Source organism: Marmota marmota, unplaced genomic scaffold (genome assembly GCF_001458135.2).
Source record: "Marmota marmota marmota unplaced genomic scaffold, marMar, whole genome shotgun sequence".
Classification (NCBI taxonomy): Eukaryota; Metazoa; Chordata; class Mammalia; order Rodentia; family Sciuridae; genus Marmota; species Marmota marmota.
The window spans coordinates 80,062,609-80,086,479 of NW_026000026.1; the positions used below are offsets into that span (position 1 = coordinate 80,062,609).

The 23,871-nt window shown below is 34.0% G+C and overlaps 1 protein-coding gene across 4 annotated transcripts in view; it reads right to left on the bottom strand.

Moving 5' to 3' along the window:
• Window positions 1-1,387: 1,387 nt before the first annotated feature.
• Csnk1a1 (casein kinase 1 alpha 1) overlaps window positions 1,388-23,871 on the bottom strand; it is a 42,326-nt gene continuing 19,842 nt past the window's right edge. The window contains exons 4-11 of one of the 4 annotated variants that reach the window (XM_015486036.2): window positions 21,945-22,043; window positions 19,466-19,549; window positions 15,266-15,405; window positions 13,141-13,219; window positions 12,845-12,919; window positions 11,766-11,872; window positions 10,921-11,069; window positions 1,388-3,926 (exon numbers count right to left, since the gene is read on the bottom strand). In XM_015486036.2, the coding sequence (XP_015341522.1) occupies window positions 3,919-3,926; window positions 10,921-11,069; window positions 11,766-11,872; window positions 12,845-12,919; window positions 13,141-13,219; window positions 15,266-15,405; window positions 19,466-19,549; window positions 21,945-22,043 (741 nt within the window). In that variant the 3' untranslated portion in view covers window positions 1,388-3,918. The remainder of the gene's footprint in view (window positions 3,927-10,920; window positions 11,070-11,765; window positions 11,873-12,844; window positions 12,920-13,140; window positions 13,220-15,265; window positions 15,406-19,465; window positions 19,550-21,944; window positions 22,044-23,871) is intronic. The other 3 variants (XM_015486042.2, XM_015486063.2, XM_015486048.2) reach the window with 3 other exon arrangements.

The following is a 23,871-nucleotide window of genomic DNA, read 5'->3' on the forward strand; positions in this document are numbered from 1 at the left end:
CTGGTCTACTAAATCATTTCAGAAAACAAATCACCATACTTCAACAATACAACATGATTACAACAAGAATTTGTAGTCTGTTTAGATCAACTCAAATTTGGTTTATAACCATTTTTGGATATGTAAAAAGTATATTAAAACTATTTTAGAAGAAGCCAGGAATAGTGATACATACCTGTAATGTCAGTGATTAGGAATGACTAAAGTAGGACACAAGTCCAAGGTTGGACAACTCAGTAAAATCATATCTCAAATATGTATTTTTGGTACTGGGGATTGAACCCAGGGGCACTCTACCACGAGGCACATCCCCAGCCCTTTATGAGGCGAGGTTTCACTAAGTTGCTTAGTGCTTCACTGAATTGTTGAGGCTGGCCTCAAACTTGGAATCCTCCTGCCTCAGTCTCTGAAGTTGCTGGGTTTAGAGGCATGAACCAAGGTGTCCAGTTTGTTTGTATTTCTTTATCATATTTTGCCTCAAATCATGGTCATAGGGTTATCACTGTTTGAAAATGGGCAAAAAAAATAAAAAAAAAAAATAAAAATAAATCGCCAAATACCACTTTGGCTTGGAAATAATTGAATTGGCCTGGTGTAATGGCACACCCCTGTAATACCAGTGACTAGGGAGGCTGGTCAGCCTGGACTACTTTAAGGAGAATCTCTCAAAAAAAATAAAAAGGACTGGGAGGGAGTGAAGTGATTGAGCGCCTCCAGGTTCAATCCCTAGTACTGCAAACAATCCATATGCCACTAAACAAAATTGTCCCTGACTAGCATAAGTGATGTCACAGACTGAGTTACACCTAAGTGCTGAATTTTCAGCTGAGCTAATGTTGTTTAGGTCAGCCCTTTTTAAGGAATACCTATGATTTGCTCCAGTTAAGAGTTACAAGAAACTTAATTTTTTCACCTGAAGTATTGTGGATTGAAACTAGGGGTGCTGCAACACTGAGTTACACGCTCAGGCTGCCTCTTTTTTGGAGATGGGGACTTCTAAAATTTCCCAGGTTGGCCTGCAACTTGTGTTCTTCCTGTCTCAGGCTCAGGAGTAGCAGGGAATATAGGCATTACGACCAAGGCCAATTAAACTTGATGGTCAAGGTATCAATATTCTAGATATCTCAGCAGACTAGGGAAACTAGCTCATTGGCTTGGATTCTAAAATCTGTTTTATAATTTTATTATAATGGAATTGTTATAATTTATTACAGTATGCTCTGCTCAAAACATTTAACATTTAATTCTACTAGTATTGTAAGGACTAGTAGAAATAGGAAAATCTCGTAAAAATTTCTTGATGGGAAATTTACTAAAAGCAAACCTGAATATATAGGCCATAAGAGCATAAGCACAACCATATGGGAGGATATAACCAGTCTCTCCCTTCATATATACTTTTTTATTTTCTTGTTATACCTTCCCCAAACAGACATTCAACAGTAGTTAGAATGGCCATCTCCCAACATTAAAAAAAAAGAAAACAAAAAAACAAAAACAAACAAAAAAAACTGCACCCCCCAATGGGTGAACAAAATAAAGAGGAATAACCTAGAGTTCAGCTGAGTAAGCCACTGTGCAGCCTTAAGTGGTGAGGTCTTCCAATTTCAGAGTGATGTGTCTTCAACTTGTATCATCATTTTAGTGGAAAACCATAATTTAATTTTGGTGAAATGAGATTCATCTCCCGACAGGATTAGTAACAGCATTCACTGAATTTCACATTCTTCTTTTGTGAACTGTGAAGAAAATGAATGGTAGCTAGAAGATCAATGGGATTCCAGCTCCAGCTGCAGATGGAATGAAAATATACTAGACAAAACACCTATATTTTGATTTACAAAGCTAACAGCAGTTTTAAATCTGCAACTTAATTACAGACCAACTACACCACAACCTTTTCAAATGGCAAAAATACAAAAAAGTGTTACAAAAATATTTCAGAAAAAGTGCATAGTCTAAGTGCATAGTAAATAAAAGCACTGAAAATATCTTGCTAGAGGGAGTTCAGCTTGGAAAATTTATTACCAAAGCTAAATAGTTTTATTTTACACAAACTATACTCAAAAATAGCTTTATGAGACTGATTTCTGGCTAAAAGTATCAAAGGGTTTATTAGTCAAGAAACAAATACCTTAACTGACAGGGTGTTTAGAAAAGAAACAAAGAAGCTACCTACCCCAAAACTTCAGACTTACTAAGATTTCTTCAATACTATGGAACTAACATAACCCTTAATGGCAGAATGTGGCAAACATGGAATTAATTATTGCTAAAGTATTTTCAAATAAAAACAAAAAAGGAAAAAAAAAAATCCCAAAGAAATTAAACTTGACACAATCTGACCACACACGTCGATTTACAATTTCAAGGTTATTTCACAAAACACCTACATGTACACAATAGGCTCCCGGCAGCATTTTTTTTTCAGACAAATGTACTTTTAATTTATCCTGACATGCTATAAAGGAATAAATTACACTAAAGAATTATCATCGGTAAGTTTCCTTTCTCTTGGGTCAGAGAAAAAGAGAAAAGCGCGCAAATAAGACTGAAAGAAAGCGCACGCACACAGGTAACCTATAGAAGCAGAGGGGAGTGGCTAGATAGAGGGGTCAACAAGCACTTCACATAGTCCAACTCTGTTCCAAGGTTTAGAATCAACTGCTTATAATCATTTCACAAGTATTTTAAATAAAAACACCTTGTAGTCAAACCCTTTAACGCTTTCATTCTTACTCAGAATCAGTCAAGCTGTTAGTTAGTGGCAGCAGGAGTTACAATGCCAAGTTCTGGCAGCTGCAGTACTAGGTATTGTGCCTGCAAGTCATTAAAAAAAAGAAAAAGTGAAAGAATGCCTTTCCCTTCAGACCAAAAGAAAAAAAAAAAGGAAAAAAAAAATGAGAATTTGTAACACTATATCTTAATAGACTTGCAAAGGAATATCATGTAACAAATGGCTTAAAGTAGTCTATCAAAAAATTGGGGAGACTTTTATTTCAGTGAGTCAGCAAGGCATTTTGTTGTTTAAAAAAAAAAAAACCTCATTTCCTTACAGAAACAATTTTTAGTTTTTAATGAACTTGTAAACAAAAAAGCTCCCATTTCAAAATAAAAACAAAATCCCAGATCGTATAGATGTTTACAGTGATTACATTTATCTAAGCAACATACATACATGTTCAGTTGTAAGATGTTAACTAAATTTCTGTGACAAATATGCTTTTTTTTTTAATACCGAGAACATTATAGAGTTAATGCAGAGTCCTAAGGATAATCTAGTAGTCACTAAGTTTTTCTTAAGTCTTCACTTTAGATGCTGTTATTTCTAGCACAGTAAGCAGGCAGAGTCTTTCATATGCTCAAACACTGGAATCTTTGGTTGCTACCATATCAGGTGGCTTGCAAACAAGAAGCCAACCATTTAAAGAATGTTTTAAGTGAACAACTTGCAAACCCCAGGGGTGGAAAAACCCTAAGAATGCACAATTGTGAGCATTTACAACCATCACAACTGTGGCTGAAGACTGTTCATGCCGTTCTTCTGAAATGAGATCTCAAAGCAGTATAGTTCAAAATGAAAGGTTTTAACAAAAAATTGGCATATGCACAATTTCTCCACCAATTTGAGTGTCAACCATTTAGTTAACTTTTCCACTTGAAAAAAATTAATAGAAAACCGGACACCATGTTTCACTATCTCAGTTAATATTCACAATTACAGCGGCTACAACTCATGATACAGCATCAACAATGCTGCCCAGAGCCAGTTTATACTGAAATTAAGTTCTTTACACCAAGTAAATGGTTGTCCACAACCACTGGCTAGTGTACATATGAACTAAAATTTCTAGATTTGGGGAGAAACAAATGCTGCTCCAATCATCTGCTCTGCTTCTTCTGTTCTTCAATTCATGCTTAGAAACCTATTTAAAAAAATCAAAACAGAAAAAAGAATGTTAAAATTTCAAGCTATAATAAATTTGAAACTATACCGAAAATAGAGGAATTGCAGGGAACTGGGACGGTAAGCACTTTATAGTGGTTCATGCTATTTTTATCTATTTGAAAATCACTAGGCTCAGTTTTTAAAATAAAAAACCCATGACTCTACAAGTACAATTTTCTGATTTGGATAACTAGGAAGGTATGGTGTATTAGAGAAATACTTGTTATTTAAATAAGCATGTTCAGTTCACTCTTTGGTACCTAACATATTTTTGTTTTCAAAAATTTGTTGAATAAAAAATAGGTTCCTTTGCCTCAACAACTAGACAGAATAGTTTAATCATATTACGAGCATGAATTTTTGTATACATTATTTCTGATATGAATAAGGAATGAACCAGGTACAACAATGATTTTTGGGGGTGGGGTTCTGGGGGTTTAACCCTGAGGCGCTCTGCTACTAAGATACATTCTCAGTCCTTTTCATATATATTTTTTGAGATGGGCACAGGGTTTCTCTAATAATATGTATACAGGTGTAATTATTTGAGTTGTTCCACTGAGCAGACCTAAGATTTCTATACAGAAACCTTACATAGATCTTTAAAACTTTATTTTCACATTGTATTAAAAAATGATTTCATGGCCGGGGGCGTACAGCTCTGTGGTAGAACATTTGCCTAGCATTCCTGAAATTCTGGATATGATTCCTTAGGGCAAGAAAAACAAACAAAAAAGATGATTTCATCACTGATATGAAAAATGTAAACAAGCCAATTTGGGGAGGGGCCACTTCATTTACTTCTCAATTTCTCTCTTCTGAACCCATTTCCATCTTCCCCTCAAAGGAGATACCAACCCTTGGGGTTTCTTCATAATAGCAAGTTTTAATACAAGAAGCCAGCAGGTCATAATAGGCTTTATCTATGGTTTAAGGCAAAGAAGATATATGCTTTGTCTTAAACATGAAACTCCCACATAAGCACTTTCTCCTCTCACTTATAGCCACGCTTTGTCCTTTGCCTACCCCCTTCTAAGCCTTTAAAATGACCTGACAGGTGACCATGTTTCTGTCCATCACAAACTGCTCATCTTCTCTTATATTTGTCAAGTCTACCTCGAATGGGTTATAGGAGATAAATAAAATTACTATCATTTACTTTTTATGGCAAGTATGCCTTTGTTTCTTTGAACTACCATTTAAACATTTATACATTGTTTCTTAGTAGACATTCTTTTGTTATCAAGGAGTTTTTTTCATTTGAGGGCGGAAACTTCTTCATTCATTTGATAAATATATCTGGTAAGCCAGGAGGAAAAAGATGCTGTCCTTGTCTTTCTTTCTTTTACTTCTTTGTCTCTCCATAGTTCCTACAAAGAGTAGTTACCAATAGTTGTTGTTGCTTGAGTACCAAGATCACAGGAAGCAACCAAAACTGAAGGATAATGAAACTGAGAAATATTATGTTTGATGCATGCTATTAAATAGGATTAGCAAGGTAAACAAACATACTTAAAAGGCTATGAATCAAACCTTAATTAGATCTAAACATCTAACCATATTCTGTGACTTAATTCTAATTTTGAAGATAAGAAGCTACAAAAGTTAAGAAACTATGGATTAGCTCAACAGAAATGACCTCTATCCCATTCAGGATTTGTTTTTAGGTCCTGCAGTTATTCTTAAACATGATTCAAAAACAAAAACCAAAACATTTAGATAACTACTAAAATTTGTGGGTTTTCTAATTTCATTGTTACACTGACTATTCCCCCAAATGTTTTACAAAAGGAAAACTGTAGTCACTAATGAACTAAAAAGGAAATGTAAGTTGCAATGTTGTCAAAATAAGAAAACACTCTGTCTTTAATAGGAAAACTCTAGATAAGAATTTTATCTGTTCAGAATTGCCAGGTCAACAAATGATTACAACTGCTTAGGGTTTGGTTAAAGGCTGATGTAATAATCTTCCTGGTAGAATATAGCAACAGCCAGATCGAGCTTTAACTCTTCATATGGGTCAATGGTAGGAACAACCCACAGAGTAATGTTTCTCCAGTGAATTGTCCTAAAATGTTACTAAAGTAGGAAAACCTCAATAGAACATTCAGGAGGTATCCAACATCCAAACTTCACAAACTAATAAACATTCTTTTCTTGAGCATGTTTTAGTCCTTGGTTTTTATCTTGCAGATGGGGTAGCATCTCTTGGCTTCCAAAAGTTCAAGAACACATGTTCACTGTAATATCAGTTAAAATGAGGAATGGGTCCCTTTGTCCTAAAAAAGGGGGGGGGGGGGAAGTTCACAAAGAATTGGAGGATCAGTGTGACCATTCAGGAGTTAATAACTGCATTTAAATCTTCAAATGGAAGAGTTTTTGCTTATATAGAACTATATTTTTGTGTGTATGTGCACTGAATCCAAGAGTGCTTTACCACTTAATCACAACCCCAGACTTTCATTTTTTTACTTTGAGACAGGGTCTTGCTAAGTTGTTGGGACTAGCCTTGAAATTGTGATTCTCCTGCCTTAGCCTTCGAATTCACTAAAATTACCAGAGACTGATATTGTGCCTGCCTGATGAGAATATTCTACCCCTCAACCTGAAATCTAAAATTCAGGTTGAAGTCACTGAAAATGTCTCCGTTTTTGAGCTAGCCAGGAAACTAGCTCAAGGAGAAATTTCCTAAGAGTAAGGGTTATAAATTTGTGATGGAGCTTTTGAAATTTAGCAATTTAGCTTTAGAAATTTAGCACAAAACTTCCCCCCATACTGGGGATGAACCCCATGGAACTCTACCACTTAATTATATCCCCAGCCCTTTTATTTATTTTAATTTTTTTTGTGTGTGGGCGGGTACTGAGGATTGAACTCAGGGGCACTCAACCACTGACCCACATCCCCAGCCCTATTTTGTATTTTATTTAGAGACAGGGTCTCACTGAGTTGCATAGTGCCTCGCTTTTGCTAAGGCTGGCTTTTGATCTGAATTCTTCCCTATGATAGAAATTATTTTTGCAACAGATTTCTGAAGTTGTCGAACTTTAAAATACCTGTTATAAGTGAATCCTCCCCAAATGGTAGATGGTCTGTCTGCATTATATACTGCTGAGGCATAACATGGAACTATTGATGTTCTAGGTCTTCTGACAACTGTGGTATCATCCAATCTGACAAACTTAATGTCTGAGAGGTCAAGCAAGCAAGCTTGATACATGGTTCCATATCACCACAAACCAGCTCTTAATACTCTGATCTTCATTTCCTGTTGGGTTATTATTTTCTCTCCCACTTTACTATCCACAGTGAAAAAAGGTGACAAAAATTTAAGAATTCAGCAAGAAGATGCAGTTTCCTGGTATACTTCTTTGGATTAAATGTATTCAGTCTCTCTAGGTTATTTCAAGGTCTTTCCCTGTGATCTGGATTACACTGCTGAATGACCAGCCATGTTCCTGGCAGCAATTGGTGAAGTCAGAAAAAGTTAAGCTAGATATAAACAGTAGGTAAAGCCCAGTAAACACTGGAAGGTAATTCAAGGAAGAACATGGACATGGTAGGTTGATGTGACGGGAAAATATTTCTAATCTTTGAGTGGCAACAATTTTGATATCCATTTATATTGCTATGATAAAACTGTGTTTGGTTGGGACAGTGCAGATGAGTTAAGATAGAGAGTAGAATTATGTGAGGATTCACATTTGCCTTCTATACTTTGAAATTCTCCCCACCAATGGCATTAACAGGATTTTAAATGTCCTAACAATATTTTCCTTTCCTTTACCACTTCTTCAATGTCTTGAACAATATTTTTCTGGTAATCACATTCATCTGAAGAAAAGGGACTAAAATGAATTCTGAAGTGAGTCAGGTATGAATTTGTATTTTTCTCTTATACATGAAGAAAATATAATCTTGTGGCACTATACCATTTAAAAACTAGTAAAGATCATAATAATCATTAGGAGAAAAGCCTTGTTTCTTGATTTTTTTGGTAAGTTTGGAATGGAGTATTTGAAAGACCTAACAAAACTATAATCATCTGTTTCATATAGGTCCACCTTAGCTGTTACAAGTGAACCCTCTCTAATAGGCAGATATGCCAGAGTTAGAATCTTTGAACATTCTAGTGAATTGCTAGAATGTTGGAATTTTCCATAGAAGAAACATGAGATAAAGATTTCCCAAAAATAACTACACAGAATACATTACTGCATACCACCATTTCCATAATTTTTCTAGGAACAGATATTCCTACAATAGAAAATTACTTGCTGAAGATTCATTTATAAAACTGAATTCACTAAAATGCAAATCTATGAAAGTACAATTCCATGAGAAAATGATAAAACTAGATAATGTGATAGGGAAGAGGTTAACGCAATAGATGATCTCATGTCACCTGTAGGCCAGCTATTTTCATGGGAGGGAGGTGTATAAGAGTTGCTTGGGGAACCAAGTTGTATACACAAAAAGAATACAGATGTTTCCAAGTCAAAAGTGTAGGAAAAAATTCTGCTGTTTGTAGATGGCATGTTTTAGTAGCAATCTTTGGTTTAATGTTAAAATATATTACCTAGTAATCCAAATTTCTTTTTTGAGATGAGGGTCTTTCTATTTTGCACAGTTCAGCCTGCCTTGAACCTTGGGTTCAAATGATTCTCCTGCCTCATCTTCCTTAGTAGCTGGTTCTATAAGCATGTATGCCATTGTACCTGGCCTTAGAAATCGATCTTTTAAAGCAATCAATGATGTGATTATTTATTGAAAATTTTGATTTTCCAGAATTTGATAAGTCCATGTTTATGTATTAATTTGTATGACCACTATACCTAATGATGCTGTTAATGTTTCTAAGATTTTGTTACTTTTATGAAAAATAGCTACAATACAAAATAAGGATTAAACTTAAGTTTAATTACAATTTTTCTTTTTCAAGGAAACATACTAACTCAGTTGATCCAACTTCTCGTCTTTAAGACCTGGATAAGGCAGGACAAAAATTCTGCTTATTTATTGAGTAAGAGACACAATAAACTAACAATGAAACTAGCTCAAATAAAGCAATTTCTTTCTGAAGTCTGCTGAATACCTGAAGTAACATGTTCTAGGTCAGATGAGATTTCAACTAATTTTGGGTCCAAAAACTGTATCTCATGATGATCTATTATCCCAGCTAGCTTTTGGCAGAAATGGCTTCATTTTGTATGAAATGAAGTGAAAAATACACTATTGGTGTCACATATAACAAGTGCTTGGTTTAGAGACTCTATTTGGTCTTACCTAAATAGCAGAATAATTTCTCAGTGATTCTAGCTACCTACTTCATTATGAAGCTCAAGGCCCTATGATTTATTATGCAATGATTAAGATACTCAAAAGAGGCTAAAGTCCCAACTAAGTTGCAAAGGCAAACAGCAATGAGAAAGTATTTGCGCTTGCCATCCTAATCTTAAATTTAATCACCTAAAACCCCCCAGTACATTAAATCTTCAACTTTGAATCTTTCTCAAATACAGAAAACAGGATGGAAGCACCTTAACTTCATTTTGGGGTGTGGGTGGGGGGCTGGGGATTGAACCCAGAGTCTCACGCATGCTAGGCAAGTGCTCTATCACTGAGCTACATTCCCAGCCACTTTTAAAACACTATATTTTGACCTAAGAGTCTTGCTAAATAGCTCTGGTTGGCCTTGAACTTGTATTCTCCTGTCTCAGCCACCTGAAAAGCTGGGATTATAGGTATGCACCACCATGCCCAGCTTCAACTTCCCTTCTAATAGATGAGCCGCTGGGATGAAGATGACATCAGTTAATTATAGTTCTTGAAAAGTATCCTCAGATTAGAATCTATTTTCAAATTATAACATTGTTTAAATACAACACTGAAAATATAGACCAAAGAGTAATCTATGAAGACTAGTAAATTCAGACTAGAGCAGTCATTCAGAAATTTAATAATTAGAAATGAAAAAACAAACCTTACCTGCCCACCACTTTTTCAGAAAGTAGGCAGGTAACAGGAGATAAGCCCCAAAAAGGGGAAAAGAAAAAACCATGAAAGTGGGAGTTGAACTGTGTGGCAACAGTGATTCCAAACAGAGCTGTGCCCTAACAGTTCTACTCCTTACAAGCGCTAAGATCAAGAAAGGAATTTGATGGGCATTTCAATGGCATTTGCCCCAGTAATCTTCAATTTGCAAGGCCTAACTGTAGGCTTCAATTCCATATTAAATCACAAGAGCCTGATGTTTGCAATATTTAAAAAACTGAAGCCGAAACCAAAGGAATCATTTTGAAATTAAGAACTTCTGTAGTAAAACAGCAACTAAGAGATTTACTTTTGTGATTAGGAAAGATACGTTGAGCTTTGCAGTTACTTGAGCATTTAGGAGTAAATGAGATGCTCTGCACTTGCGAAGATATATATTTTGGCGGGCAATGCCAGACTCACCTCTTGAAATTAGATCATGTTCACAATTTTCCATTTTAAGCATTAACATGCAAAAAATCAAAAATAAAAAATCTTAACACTGTTAGTCTGAAAGAAAGCAAAATATCATGGATAACCAGATTCATTATTAAAAATCAACAAGTGTTAGGTCTAGGATTTTGGATTGATTGATAATACCATATTCCCAACACCAAATGTTTATTTTGGACAAGAGTTAATGAATGAGTAAAAAAGATGCAGTTGTTAAAAATGACCCAAAATCCCAAGAGAAATGATATAATAATATACACACATATATGTATATACAAATACATATACATATATATGAACAAGGACATTTGGGTTTAAAGTTAGTAGTCAAATTTTCCAAGGACGTCTTTTTTTAAAAAACATACAGCCAAATTTTTATGTATTTTAAAACCACCTCCTTGATCTAACACTGTTAAAATGAATGAATGACCCAATTTTGTATTCAATTTTTTCCCTGTAACGTCACTTGGTTCTTGGCTACTAACCTTTCATGTTACTCTTGGTTTTGTCAGTTTGCTTGCCTGTGGGGGTTTGGGCCTGTTGACCCTGCCCACTGGAAGAGGCTGCCTGCTGTGCTGCTTTTTGCTTTAACATTGTCCAATCAAATGTGTAGTCATATTGGTGGTTCAGGGTCCTAAAAAATATAAAACCACTTGTTAACTCATTAGTAAACGTCCAGTTAAATATCCCTTGATATTTCTTTACTTTTCAAGAAAGTGAGGCACTTTTTAAAAAATATGATTATTTTGTCTTATATGTGGTAACTTTTACAACATTTCTCTTCCTACGGACAACTATTTGTAATAGGAGGTATTTCCCAGAAGCAAGAATTGGTATAGAACTAAAGTCTGTGAGGGAGATGTCTGGGAAGCCTTGGGAAGACTTTTTTTTTTTTGGTTTAAAGGATTACTTCAATTCTTATCGTCTTCCAAGTAAGAATCTGAGCTATAGGTACTTTGAAGGAACCTTGGTTTGGCACTGCTGCTACATGATCACAGTCCATTGCTACCTGATATTTTAATTTGGTACTGATAAGTGTTTTGTACCAAAGAGAATTTTAGGGGGCACTGACAGTCATGTATCTAATATAAATTGCAATGACTCTGGAAAAGTTAGATTCTACTTTGATTCAACCATCTTCTATCTCAAACTAAAATCATCTCAAATACATTTATACTACAAATGGACCAACGCCAACAATTCCTATAGAACTCAGTTTCTTAAATTTTTTGTTCATACTGGTTAGACCTCCCTTATTTTATCCAATTATCAAAATAGATAAATTAAAAAGATTTAACTCATTTCTCTTAAAAATACCTTAAAAACTGACCTGAAAAGGATGCGGAATAGCTGCCTCAGATACATGTAATCCGGGGCTTCCTCAAAGCGCAGCCCACGACAATAGTTTAAGTACATAGCAAATTCTGCAGGAAACCCCTATAGGTTCAAGAATTAAGACAAAAATCTTATTTTTGAAGATATGACAAAGTAATTATGACTCGGTCGTCTCATAAATTTCAAAAAAATTCCATCATACTACCCACTTCATTATATTCATCTTTTTATATTAGATGAAATATGTATCCTTTTGTTACAGTACTATGTTCACAAACAATTCACATACCCTGCTTGTGAGTACCCTACCACTGATCTACATCCATAGTCCCTCTTTAAAACTTTTTATTTTGAGACAGGATCTTGTCAAGTTGCTCAGAATGGCCTCAAATTTGTAATCCTCCAGTCTCAGCCTCTCAATAGTTCAGATTACAGTTACAGGTGTGTTCCACCAAGTAAAACTGACTCTTTATTTTACAAAAGTTAGTGTATACCTATTTATGTATTATATTATAGATTATAACCTTATAGATTCTATTCATAGCAACCACTATGAATATTTGTGACATTTATCTAATGTAATATATTGATTTTTTTAAAAAACAGCCACTATCATATTGCACACATGACACATTCTATATGAAATTTGAGATTTCAGAGAAATAAGTGTGATTCAAGCTGTCTCCTATATTTTTATTATTGGAAAATTGCTACTTTCTATTGCTATGATCTGTCTGCCTATTTCTCTATTCTATGATGTGCCAATTGCCAATATTCTTACCTTACTGACATCAGTTTATGTTGATAAGGACAGTATTTCTTAATTTTTCTCACAGATCAATAAAACTACCTGCCCTGTTAATTTTCCTCCATTTTAAAACACAGATCAGAAACTTTTAACAAACCAGATATAAAACAAAACACGTAAAATGATTCATGCTTAAGCCATTGCCAAAAGTAAAACTGTATTAACTTAAAGATGGCTAACAGTTTTAAGTCCTAGGACTGGAAAATAAAATGTTTGTGCTCATGTATCATTTATATTTTAAAGTAATTCTCATAATGCAAGTTTACCTTACACAAAACTTCAACAGGAGTGGACATCTTCTTTTCACTAATCTTTTCATATTTCTGTTTCTTTGTTGCAGCCTATGGAAAATAAGAATTAATACTTGATGTTCTTCTCAGTAACATGGAGAAGAACCTTTAATAGTTCAGCTTGCTAGGCATACAAATATAAACTAGAATCCCAGATGTGATATTAAGTAAAAATGGGTGGGGCCAAATTCACTTTAGATAAAACCTCCTTGCCCACCTTTATTTCCATTCTTAAAATAAAATGAAACTCGAGTAATTTGATTCAAATTTACCTTCAGTCCTTGCCAAGGCAGGCTGGTTCTATTAAAATACATCAAAACATATCCTAACGATTCCATGTCATCTCGGCGACTAGAAAAGAGAAACGTAATTTTATGAATAGGATTATGGAAAACATATGAAAGAAAAGCCAAGTAGAATCACAAAAACATTTTCCCCAAATGAAAACAGAGAACCATTTGGTATCTTATGCAAGAAGATACTTAGTGACTGGACATGGTGACATACACCTGTAATGTGCCAGTGTTTTGGGAGGCTGAGGTAGGAAGATCTTAAATTCAAAGCCAGCCTCAGCAACTTAGCAAGACACTGTTTAAAAAAAAAAAAAAAAAAAAAATTAAAAAGAGCAGGGGATGTGGCTCAGTGGTAAAGCCCCCCAAGGGTTCAATCCCCAGTACTAAAAAAAGAAAAAATTAATAAAGAAGATAGCTAAGGTAATAAATAGTTTATGATGGATTACCTCTTAATTATTTTTCTCATGAAATGTAAAATTATAATACCAACAACCTTAAAATATATATTTTTTTAAAGAAAACCAAAAGAAGTTGCTAAACAATGCTCTAAACAGGTTAATGAAAACTGCAAACAAACTACCAAAATGCTTCTAAACTTTGCAGGAGTTCATAAACTTTAGGGATGCCAAAGCAGGAGAATTCCAAGACCAATGCCACTCTATTCAACCTAATGAGATCCTAACTCAAAATAAAAACTAAAAAGGGTTGGGGATGTAGTTCAGTGGTAAAGTGTTCCTGGATTCAATCCCTAGTATCAAAAAAAATCAACAACAAAAAAACACTGCCACAAAAAAACAATTAAAAAAAATTTTTTAGGATGCTGAAATAAATTAGCATTTTAAAGTAAATTAAATATCTACATGAATGCATATATACATTATCTATATATACACACAAATCTATTCACATGCATACATTCATATTTTATTCATTCATTTATTGCAGTGCTGAGAATTAAACTCAGGGCCTCAAGCACATTAGGTAAGTGTTCTGCCACTGAACTACATTCCAAGCTCAGATAAATACATATATTTAAAAATGTTATTTTTATATTTGTTTTGAGGAAAAATCAATTGTAATAAAAGATGATAGAACTCAAAAAGATCAGAAATTGCAATTTGCACAACTAAACAAACAATTTGCACAACTAAAATATAAAGTATTCAAAATCAGCATTAAAAAGAAACAGGAATTATATTCAGCTGCAAAATCAAAAATGTCAAAATAGGGCTGGGGCTGTAGCTCAGTGGTAGAGCACTTGCCTAGCATGTATGAGGCATTGGGTTTGATTCTCAGCACCGCATAAAAAAATAGATTTAAAAAATAGATTTAAAAAAAAAACAACAACAACAACAACAACAACCCAAATAGCATTTCTAACTTTTGATCATGCAATCATGCAATATTTTCTCCCCAAGAAACAATTTTCAACAAAGAAAACAAACGATCTCACTGGGCACATCTGTAATTTCAGCAGCTTGGGAGGCTGAGGCAAAAAGATCAAACATTTGAGCCCAGCCTCAGCAACTTGGTAAGACACTCTCTCAGACTAAAAATAAAAAAGGGCTGGTGAGCCAGGAGGATCTCGAGTTCAAAGCCAGCCTCAGCAAGTTAATGAGGCCCTAAACAACTCAGAAAAGACTCTATTTCTAAATAAAATAGTTTAAAAGGGCTGGGGATATACCTCCATAGTTGAGTGCCCCTGGGTTCAATCTGTAGTACCAAAAAGGCAGGCAAAAATGAAAAAAGGAACAGACCTCCTATAATCAGCTTCTCTGCACTGGTTAAAAGCACCAGATAAAACAATTAAAAGCATTCTTCAATCTTCAGCCAAGGGCTGGGACTGTGGCATGGTGGTAAAGCGCTTGCCTAGCATGTATGAGGAACTGGTTTCGATTCTCAGCACCACATATAAACAAATAAATAAATAAGGTCCATCAATAACTCATAAAGAAATTTTTTAAAAGAATTATGATGTTATTTCATATTAATTTAAAATCTTCAGCCAAGAGGCATCCTTACATATTAGAAGAATTAACTGAAATATTTCACAAGCCTGTTGTTAACAGCTTGTGCTATGATAAACCATTATTTTCAGACTCACCTTTGCTCAATACCAAGATGTGCATTGATGCTAGCATATCGGGCAGTGCCAGTGAGGTTTTTATCTTCTCTGTATGGTATGTGTTGCCTTGTCCTGTTGTCTCTGTACTTTTTGGCCAAACCAAAGTCAATAAGGAATAACTTTAAAAGAGAAATAAAGAGACATTAGGTTTTCAACCTTGTTTAAACTGCTTCTTATCCATTTACTAGCATGTATCTATATATTCAAATATGTCAAAATAAAGATTTCATAAGCAGGACAGATACTGAACAGACTTACATCCCTAAAAGCTTTTACTAGTCCTCACCAATAAATCAAGTAAAACAAAACAAAACAAACAAAAAACAAAACAAAACAAAACAAAAACAAAAAGAGTTATATCTAATTATCTGCACTTCACAGGGTCCAATTCAGGATCCTGTCTTTATTAAATAGTGGATAAATGAATACATGCCTGATGGCAGAGTTGTCAAGTACTCAGTTTGCCATAATGAAATCTGACATCCTGTTACTATTTGTAAACAAACATGTTTCAGAATCTAGACATAAGCTACCTGTAGCTCTTTCCTCCTACGAAAGCCACTGTTCAAAATGCCAATGAAATACTCATTTAAAATAAGACATCTTTAAAATCCAATATTGCCAGAAAAACCAAGATTTTTTAATTAAATTAAAAAAGGACTTTCATAAATAAGCATACATATTCTACTAGTTTGCACTGATATTAGGTGACCAGGTTAAACTTCTGGAAAATTTAACAAGTCAATCTAAAAAAAGTACTTAGCAATTAAAACAAGGTGGCTTACAATTAGCAGTTTAAATTAGCCTATTCAAAACAAAATTAACATTTCAGTTAAAAATTTTTAGTTTTATCTTATTCCCCTAAACCCAGGGAATAGGGTGCTCATTTACAACACAGCTGATTTTTCTAAATAAGTTTACTCTCCAGAAATGAAAACTTTTGAAGGGGAGGGGGGGGGGAAGCATCTCTATTTTTAATGAAAGAGAAATCCAGAATGCATTCACATTTACCTACCATTTTAAACAAAACAAATAAACTTATAATTTTGGCCTTTATCTTAAAATTATTTATTATACTATGCTGTAATAAAGTTAGATCTAATAATTATCAAGAAGGGCAGGTCTATTTGCCCTTATATTTTACATGGTCCAGGATTTTTGTTTTTTTCTAGTTATACCCTTATCTTTCCCACCCTCATACTGGGGACTGAATCCAGGAACAATGTATTACTTTATTTTGAGAGGGTCTCAAAATAAAGGGTCAAATATTAAAGTTCTGAGGCTGACCTCAAACTCATGATCCTCCTGATTCAACCTCCAGATCCACTGGGATTACAGGTGTACACCACTGCTCCTGGCTGTTAAGGCCTAAATTTTATAATTCTTTTTGCAAGGCTACTACTGGTCCCTTCTGCCACAGTCTGTAATCTGTGAAGTGCTGGAAAACCTGTTTGTCTAAATTGTTAAGAGTTTGTTTCAAAAAGAATACAAATTATTGCTTTAAGTTAATTTAGACCAAGTGCCTCTCTTAAGAGAATGAGTATTTTCAGCCAGGTACTACCAACTATTCTTAGTTATACTTTGCATGGTAAAGACATTAACATCTGAGTTTCTGTCACCATGACAACAATGAGACACTTATTTTCATTTAAGAATACTAAAAAAACAATGAATATTAAAATTATTAGTAAAATGTAATTGGATAATGAAAGTTATTTAAGTAATAAGATTAAACTTCCTAAGCAATCAAGTTACTTCAGGAATATGAACAAGTTAGTGATATAAAACACTAAGAGAAATAAATTGCTCACACTGTAAATTTCTCTTGATTATGAAAGCAGTTCAGTACACAAATATTAAAGTGAGTGAAATACCCTTCTGTTAAACAAAACAAAAATTATGATTAAGTTCTGCAGATTCATATTGAAAAGAAAACAGGAAAAAATTAACACAAAAGGACATTCAAATTCATGGTATTTCAAAAATACCCCTAGTAAATTTGAGGATTCCTGAATGCTAAATGAGTAATCAGTACACGAAATTTCCTCTAGGGGATATTTTCTGGGATTGTATCCTTTAGTACTGGAAACAGAGGAGAAAAAGGGAACAGCTCTGACATGATTAAGACTGTTAGTTTCATTCAAATCTGGCAACTACAGTCAATAGCTCCATTTACAACTCAATAACAAGACACTTTCTCACAACCCATGATTGCTTTATAGAAACCCAGTATTCACTACAGTTCTTTCCTTCCACAAAGCTAAAGAAGGAAACCATATTTTAAAAACAACAATAAAAACCCCCTAAAAACATATAAACACTGTCTTCTTAAACATTTCAATCTTTAAAATAAATCAATTTTAAATTTTCTCTTACAAATACCAAAAATAAATCAGGAAAAGAAGTGTCACTGTAATAGAAAGGCGTCCTATTTTCAGCAAACAACTGAAAGGAAAGCTGCTTGAAATAAAAATGAAAATATCTTGGTAGTTTATTACCTGTGGATACTTATCAAAGCTTCTTTTAGGAGCTCTATTTTCAACTTAAAAACTAACATAAACATACAATGTAAGTGTTCACATAAAACTAGCGGTACCAAGAATACTAAGAGTTGTAAATATTGTAAAGGCAAAACCAAATAAGCAAAGTCAGTATCAAAGAAACTTAAAGACAATGTACGTATATAGGCTTACATATACAAAAGGAAGCAAAATTCTTTGGTGGGTTCAAGCTGCTTTTCTGCGGACTTCTACTAATTACATGTTGTCTAAGATCTTTGTATTGCCTGTTTTTTAAAGAATGCAGCTTAACTATTCAAAGGTATATAGGAATCAGTTAACATCTGATAAATTGCAACCATTTTCTTCAGAAACACTATTGCTAATTTTAGTTTTTTATTACTTGGAACAATTTTTCTCCTAATTCAAGGTGACATTACTCTAAAAAATTTGAAAGATCACTTAACCTCATAACCTAGTTAACCTGTATGTACAGAATATAAAAATATAATACAACTTTATATGTAAATTATTAAGATTATTCTCACAAATATTAAATATATGAATAAGTAAAAATAAGCTCTAAAGCTTAAAAAAATTTATATTATCTTATAATGAACCAAATTACCTATCATGTTATCTATCTGTTCTCACTTCTCAATCAAGATTGCAATCACAATAGCTGTATTTCTTTGCCTGAATAAAAATAACCAGTTGTCTGCAATCTTTTAAATAGTTCTTCAGATATGTGTGGATTAATAAAGCACTACATAGTAGTCTTCTTTGATTCCTCATGCCAATACCTGCTTTTCGGTGCATACTAAATTGAAAAATAAAAGATTCATCTGTACAGGAGCATCAAAATTTAAGTGCCTAAATTTTATTTACTTTCCTTTGTTTTTAATGTAGAAAACAAAAAAACTATCTAACTTCCACAAAAGTAATATGAAGAAATGCTTGTAAAATTATTGTAGTTTATCTAAGTCGTCAAAATCTAAATTAGCAGGCTATACATTCACTTATTTTTCACATTACTAATGGTAATCTACCACTTACTTTGAATAGTGCTTAAATTATGTTATTATTGTACTATTAAAAATATAATGTCCTCTAGCTCCACAGCATATGCTACTCTTTAAGTATCCATTTGATGGAAGCTGAGAATTTACAGCTTATGATAATTCAATTCTAGAAACACTATATCTGAAATCTGACCTATACTTACCTGAAGTTCACTTGGGAAGGAGGAGAGAGGAGAGGCAGAATATATTCATTTTACAGTACTGAGTTTCATTTTTCATAAATGAATTTTTGTGTATTCTGCAACTCCAAATACATTTTTAAAAACTAGTCTATCTGAAGTTTACTATTAACTAAAGAATTTTAATACTAGAACAACATATCTTTTCCTCATATGGATGCTGGAGATATAAAGATAATACTCTATTTCCATTTAGGTTTTCTCTAAACTTCACAAATTTTAAGCAAAAGCCACAAAGAAACATCTTAGTAATGTTATATGTTTGCCAAGTATGTCTGAATAATGCCAACGGTAAGGGGTGCTTGAGCAAGATCTACATTATCCAGAATTAAAACAAAATAAAAATAATCAAAATAAAACAATAAGAAAGAAAAGCACATGAATTTGGGATTGAGGTTGGAATAGGAGACAGTTTCAGACCTGGTTTAATCCTGAGAAAGATGGGTCCTGAGAAGTACTAACAGTCATGCTTCTTTTCCTCTTCCCCACTGGAGATTCTAAACACTAAACAGACAATAGAGGGTGGCAGTGCATCAAACAGTATTGCTTACATTGCAACAATGGCCGGCGCAGACAGGCAACACCGAGGCATTAGAGAAAGAACAGGGTAGCCAAATGCCATCCTTCTTCCACCAAGCACTGTAGCTTCTCAGATTTCCAAATAAGAATCACATACTTAAGAACATTTGAATTCTAGAAAATACTCAGGTTTTTATTGCCACTATATTGTGTCACTGCCTGAATCAGGGATAGCAATGGTGACATTTGGCTCTTCAATTTTTAAATAAAAAACGGGGAATTTAGATCTGCAATCTTTGGCACCACAATCTGCCCTTCCCCCAAAAAAAGATTATACAGGGGAAAAAAATCTTCAGTAAGGAAGAGGTAGAAGGCATTTAGTCACCTTAAAATTTATTTTCATAAGCATGCAGGGCTGATTACTAGAAGAGATGAGTAAATTCACTAAGATTGGAGCAGCCACTCCTAAATATCAAATTCAGAACAATTTTCCAAGTAAGAAATTTAATAAAAATTGACCTCAAATACTCCCCCCATCCCCCCCCCCATATGAAAACTACTAGAACAAGCTGACCAAAGAATCCAGTCTCATACAACTGGCATTTTTCAAACTACAATAATACAGAAAACACTAAAACCCAACTACTTAAAAACACTAATCTAAAATGCTCAACATTTATTACTTGAATCTTAGGTAAGCAAAACACTTCACTTCTAAGGTCTCTCTGAAACCATGTAGCAGTAAACATCTCCATGAAATTCTTTTTAATAACTGTGAGGAGGACACAGATCCTAAAAAAATGTTTCACCACCGGGCAATGTGGACTTCCCAATGTAACTACGTGATTAATAAGCTATTCTTAAGGAGGAAACAACAACTGAACCTAAGTATTACTGTTATCAACTAGGCCATCATTTAAATTTAAGACAAAAACCATGTACTGCACTGTCAACATGCAGGACAAGGATCATATGGGAATAAAGGATCTCTAGGATTAAGAAAATGGGAAGAAAAGGGCTGGGAAATTGGTCAAAAGAAGAGGCAAACTGACAAAACTGCCCAAAAAAGTAAGATCAGTAATATCTTTTCAGCTAAATCACCAGGTTTTACAATAACAATTAAGAACCTGGATGCTTAAAAAAAAGAAAAGAAAAAAAAAAAAAAAAGAAAAAAAAAAGCAACATAATACTCTCTGAAAATGCAATTTGGGAATGTTAAACTATACATAGGCTGAAACACCTTTCATAATTTAAAGCTCAATGAAAAAAGTTTACTTTCCTAAAACTTGGTCAATCTCACATATTAATAAATCAACACCAATTCTAATGGTAATGGCTCCAAGTTGGCATTCATACAGGCAAACAAAGGTAAACATTTGTAGCTGGACCTAAAAACACAACTTTCCCTAACAGTTTAGTAAAACAAATGGGACTCTTCCTTCCAAAAACAAATCAAAACAAAAAACATACATAAAACAAAACAAAAAAAGTTCCCAAGTTGTCCTGAAGTTGAGAATTTCTATCAGATCATCAGATCATTAACATGCTTAGTTCATTGCCAATGCTGCCTGTCTGCCCGAGCTCAACAGTGAATGGATAAAAGAAAGCAGTTCACTCAACAAAACTAATCATTGTAGAAAAAATTTCAACACAATTAGTTTCTAACTATAATCATGCGCCACTAGCTAAATCCAATCACCCCAGAAGTTGAACCATTCTCAGCAATCCCAATAAGCACTACTTTTGTTGTATGAATGAATGTTTCACTTGTCTATTCTTTTCCTTTAAAAGGGGGCAGGGAGGAACTCACCCAACTTGGCGCCCAAGTAAGAAACTGTCAACTACTTTTGAAGAAGGCCCAAAAGTTATCCTTTTATATACACAAATCCAAGGACCAAAGAATTCTCAATATCAACCATGCTCAGTCAGCAAATGTTAACTCCATGGTGACAAGATGGGTCAGTGGTTCCCATACTGGCACAAGCACATATATTACAAAACCCACACTTTAGAGCCAAAGGTTAAAATCTGATTTTTAGCATTCAGGAGGAAAAGTATATAGAGGTTTTCACTATTCAAGTGAATGAAAAATAGATACAACTGTTCAAAAGTTAAATAACAGACGATTACAGTTCATTATGAAGCCCCTGGAATTTTATATTTCCACATAGATAACCAACCTCAGTTGGGTAAGTTGGAGAGAATATATTTCAAGTTACTAAGTTAATAGAGTTAGCTGATTATCCTTCTAGCACAATCTTTTAAAGCAATTATCAACAGCAATTTTTTACTATGGCTTCTTAAAGATAAAGAAGTTTATGAAAGCAATTCTTGTCAATATTCTACTCTTTGTTTTTCATGCAAAGAGCATTTGACTAACCTTATTACAGTGCCGCCCAATACCCATTAGGAAGTTATCTGGCTTAATGTCTCTGTGTATAAAATTCTTTGTATGCACATACTCAATTCTACTGATCATCTGGAAAAAAAAAAAAAAGAAAGATTAATTGAATTAAGTGATAAAAAGAAACCAACAAATTATTTCTCAAGTATTTCTGTATCTCAATTATTTAAAGTTCACAACAAGAGCATTAGAAAAAGTTAATTGGGATGAACAAAAATTCTCCATTTATTTCTAGCTTGACAGATTTCTAAACATAAACCTATAATGCCCTTTGGCTTGTCCTTTCAGTATTAATGTTTAAAAACACTTGTCTAACCTGATAGACTTGGTGGTCAGTATGTTCAAATTATAAAACTAATACAATATGTGGAATTACTTCAGTTGTCACAATAAATGAAATAAAGGCTTTCTACCCTCAATCTTGTGTGAAGGAAACATATTAAAAACAGCCTACTAGGGCTGAGGGTACAGCACCTGTTTGACACGCATGAGGCCTTGAGCTTGATCCCCAGTATCACAAAACAACCAGCCTGGTATTACCAAGACCCATTTCCATGCTACTCTTATAAATACAAACACAAAGAGACACACACACATAGACTTAGGAGTTGGCGTACTGACTACTGATAGAAAAGTTATTATTATTGTTTCAAACTGAGTTAGAAGCCTTGGGTCTTTACCCTATTCTTCTTCCTGTGCTTACATACTTCTATGCAAAAGTTGAGTATTAAACATGTCATTCTAACAAGCTCTTCTTGGAAATTAAATCAAACATTATAGCTCTATTAGTAGTAGTAGTAGTAGTAGTGTAGTAGTAGTAGTAATGCTGGGGAATGAACCTAGGGCCTCACACATGCTAATAGTAAGCACAAATGTTCTTTTTAATGGCTATAAATATCCTGTGGCATAGTCATAATCCTATTAATATATGCTTAGATATATGTCCTTACCTAGCAGGGCTCCCCCCCACCAATGGGCTATAACTCAACCCAGGAATTCCTGGGTTAAAGGGTATATATATAACACTTTCTTTTTGGTGGTACTGGGAACTGAACCTAGCTCTACCACTGAGCTATATCCCTAGCTTTTTATTTTATTTTTTTTTTTTGGGGGGGGGGGATGGTGGTGGTGGTGGTGGTGGTGATACTGGGGATTGAACCCAGCGCCTAGGCATATAAGGCAAGCACTCTACCAACTGAGCTATATCTCCAGCCCTTTTTATCTTGAAATAGGGTCTCACCAGTTGCCCAAGCTAATCTGAGACTTGTGATCCTTTTGCCAAAACCTTCAGAGCAGCTGAGATTATGAAGAGTATCTATATGCTTTTAATTTTTATAGATAACATCCAACCACCTTTCACAATAGGCTATAAAATTCATATTTCCACCAGCAGTATATTAGAATATTCTTTCTAGATCTGGCAGATAAAAAGTATTACCTCACTTGTTAGGTCCCTACCACTTTATCATTTTTATGAACTGCTAAACTATACTCTTGATGGCTTACTCTTTCTTATTCATTTTTAGGAGCCTGTATAAAACAGACAACCTTTCATCTATTATGTAAATAGGTACAAGTTTTAAAAATTTGTCTTTTGACTGTTTGTGGTATCTTGAATAAAACAAAAGTTTTTTATTTTCAAATTAACAAATACACTGTCTTTTGTATAAAATACTTAATTAGACGTGGCATTTTAAAATGTATTCACTATCCAGAGCTTGCCAACGTTCTCGTTCTACTCTCGTTCTTCTCACTAGTATGTGTCAGGTTTCTATTTTTCAATTGTCCCCATTTCCCCCAGAGCTTTTATTGCTTTGGATATACAGATTTTTTAATCATACTCCTTTACCTTGACAAATGTCTTTTGAAGCCAAACCAGCTTAAACTACTTACACCCTCAAAA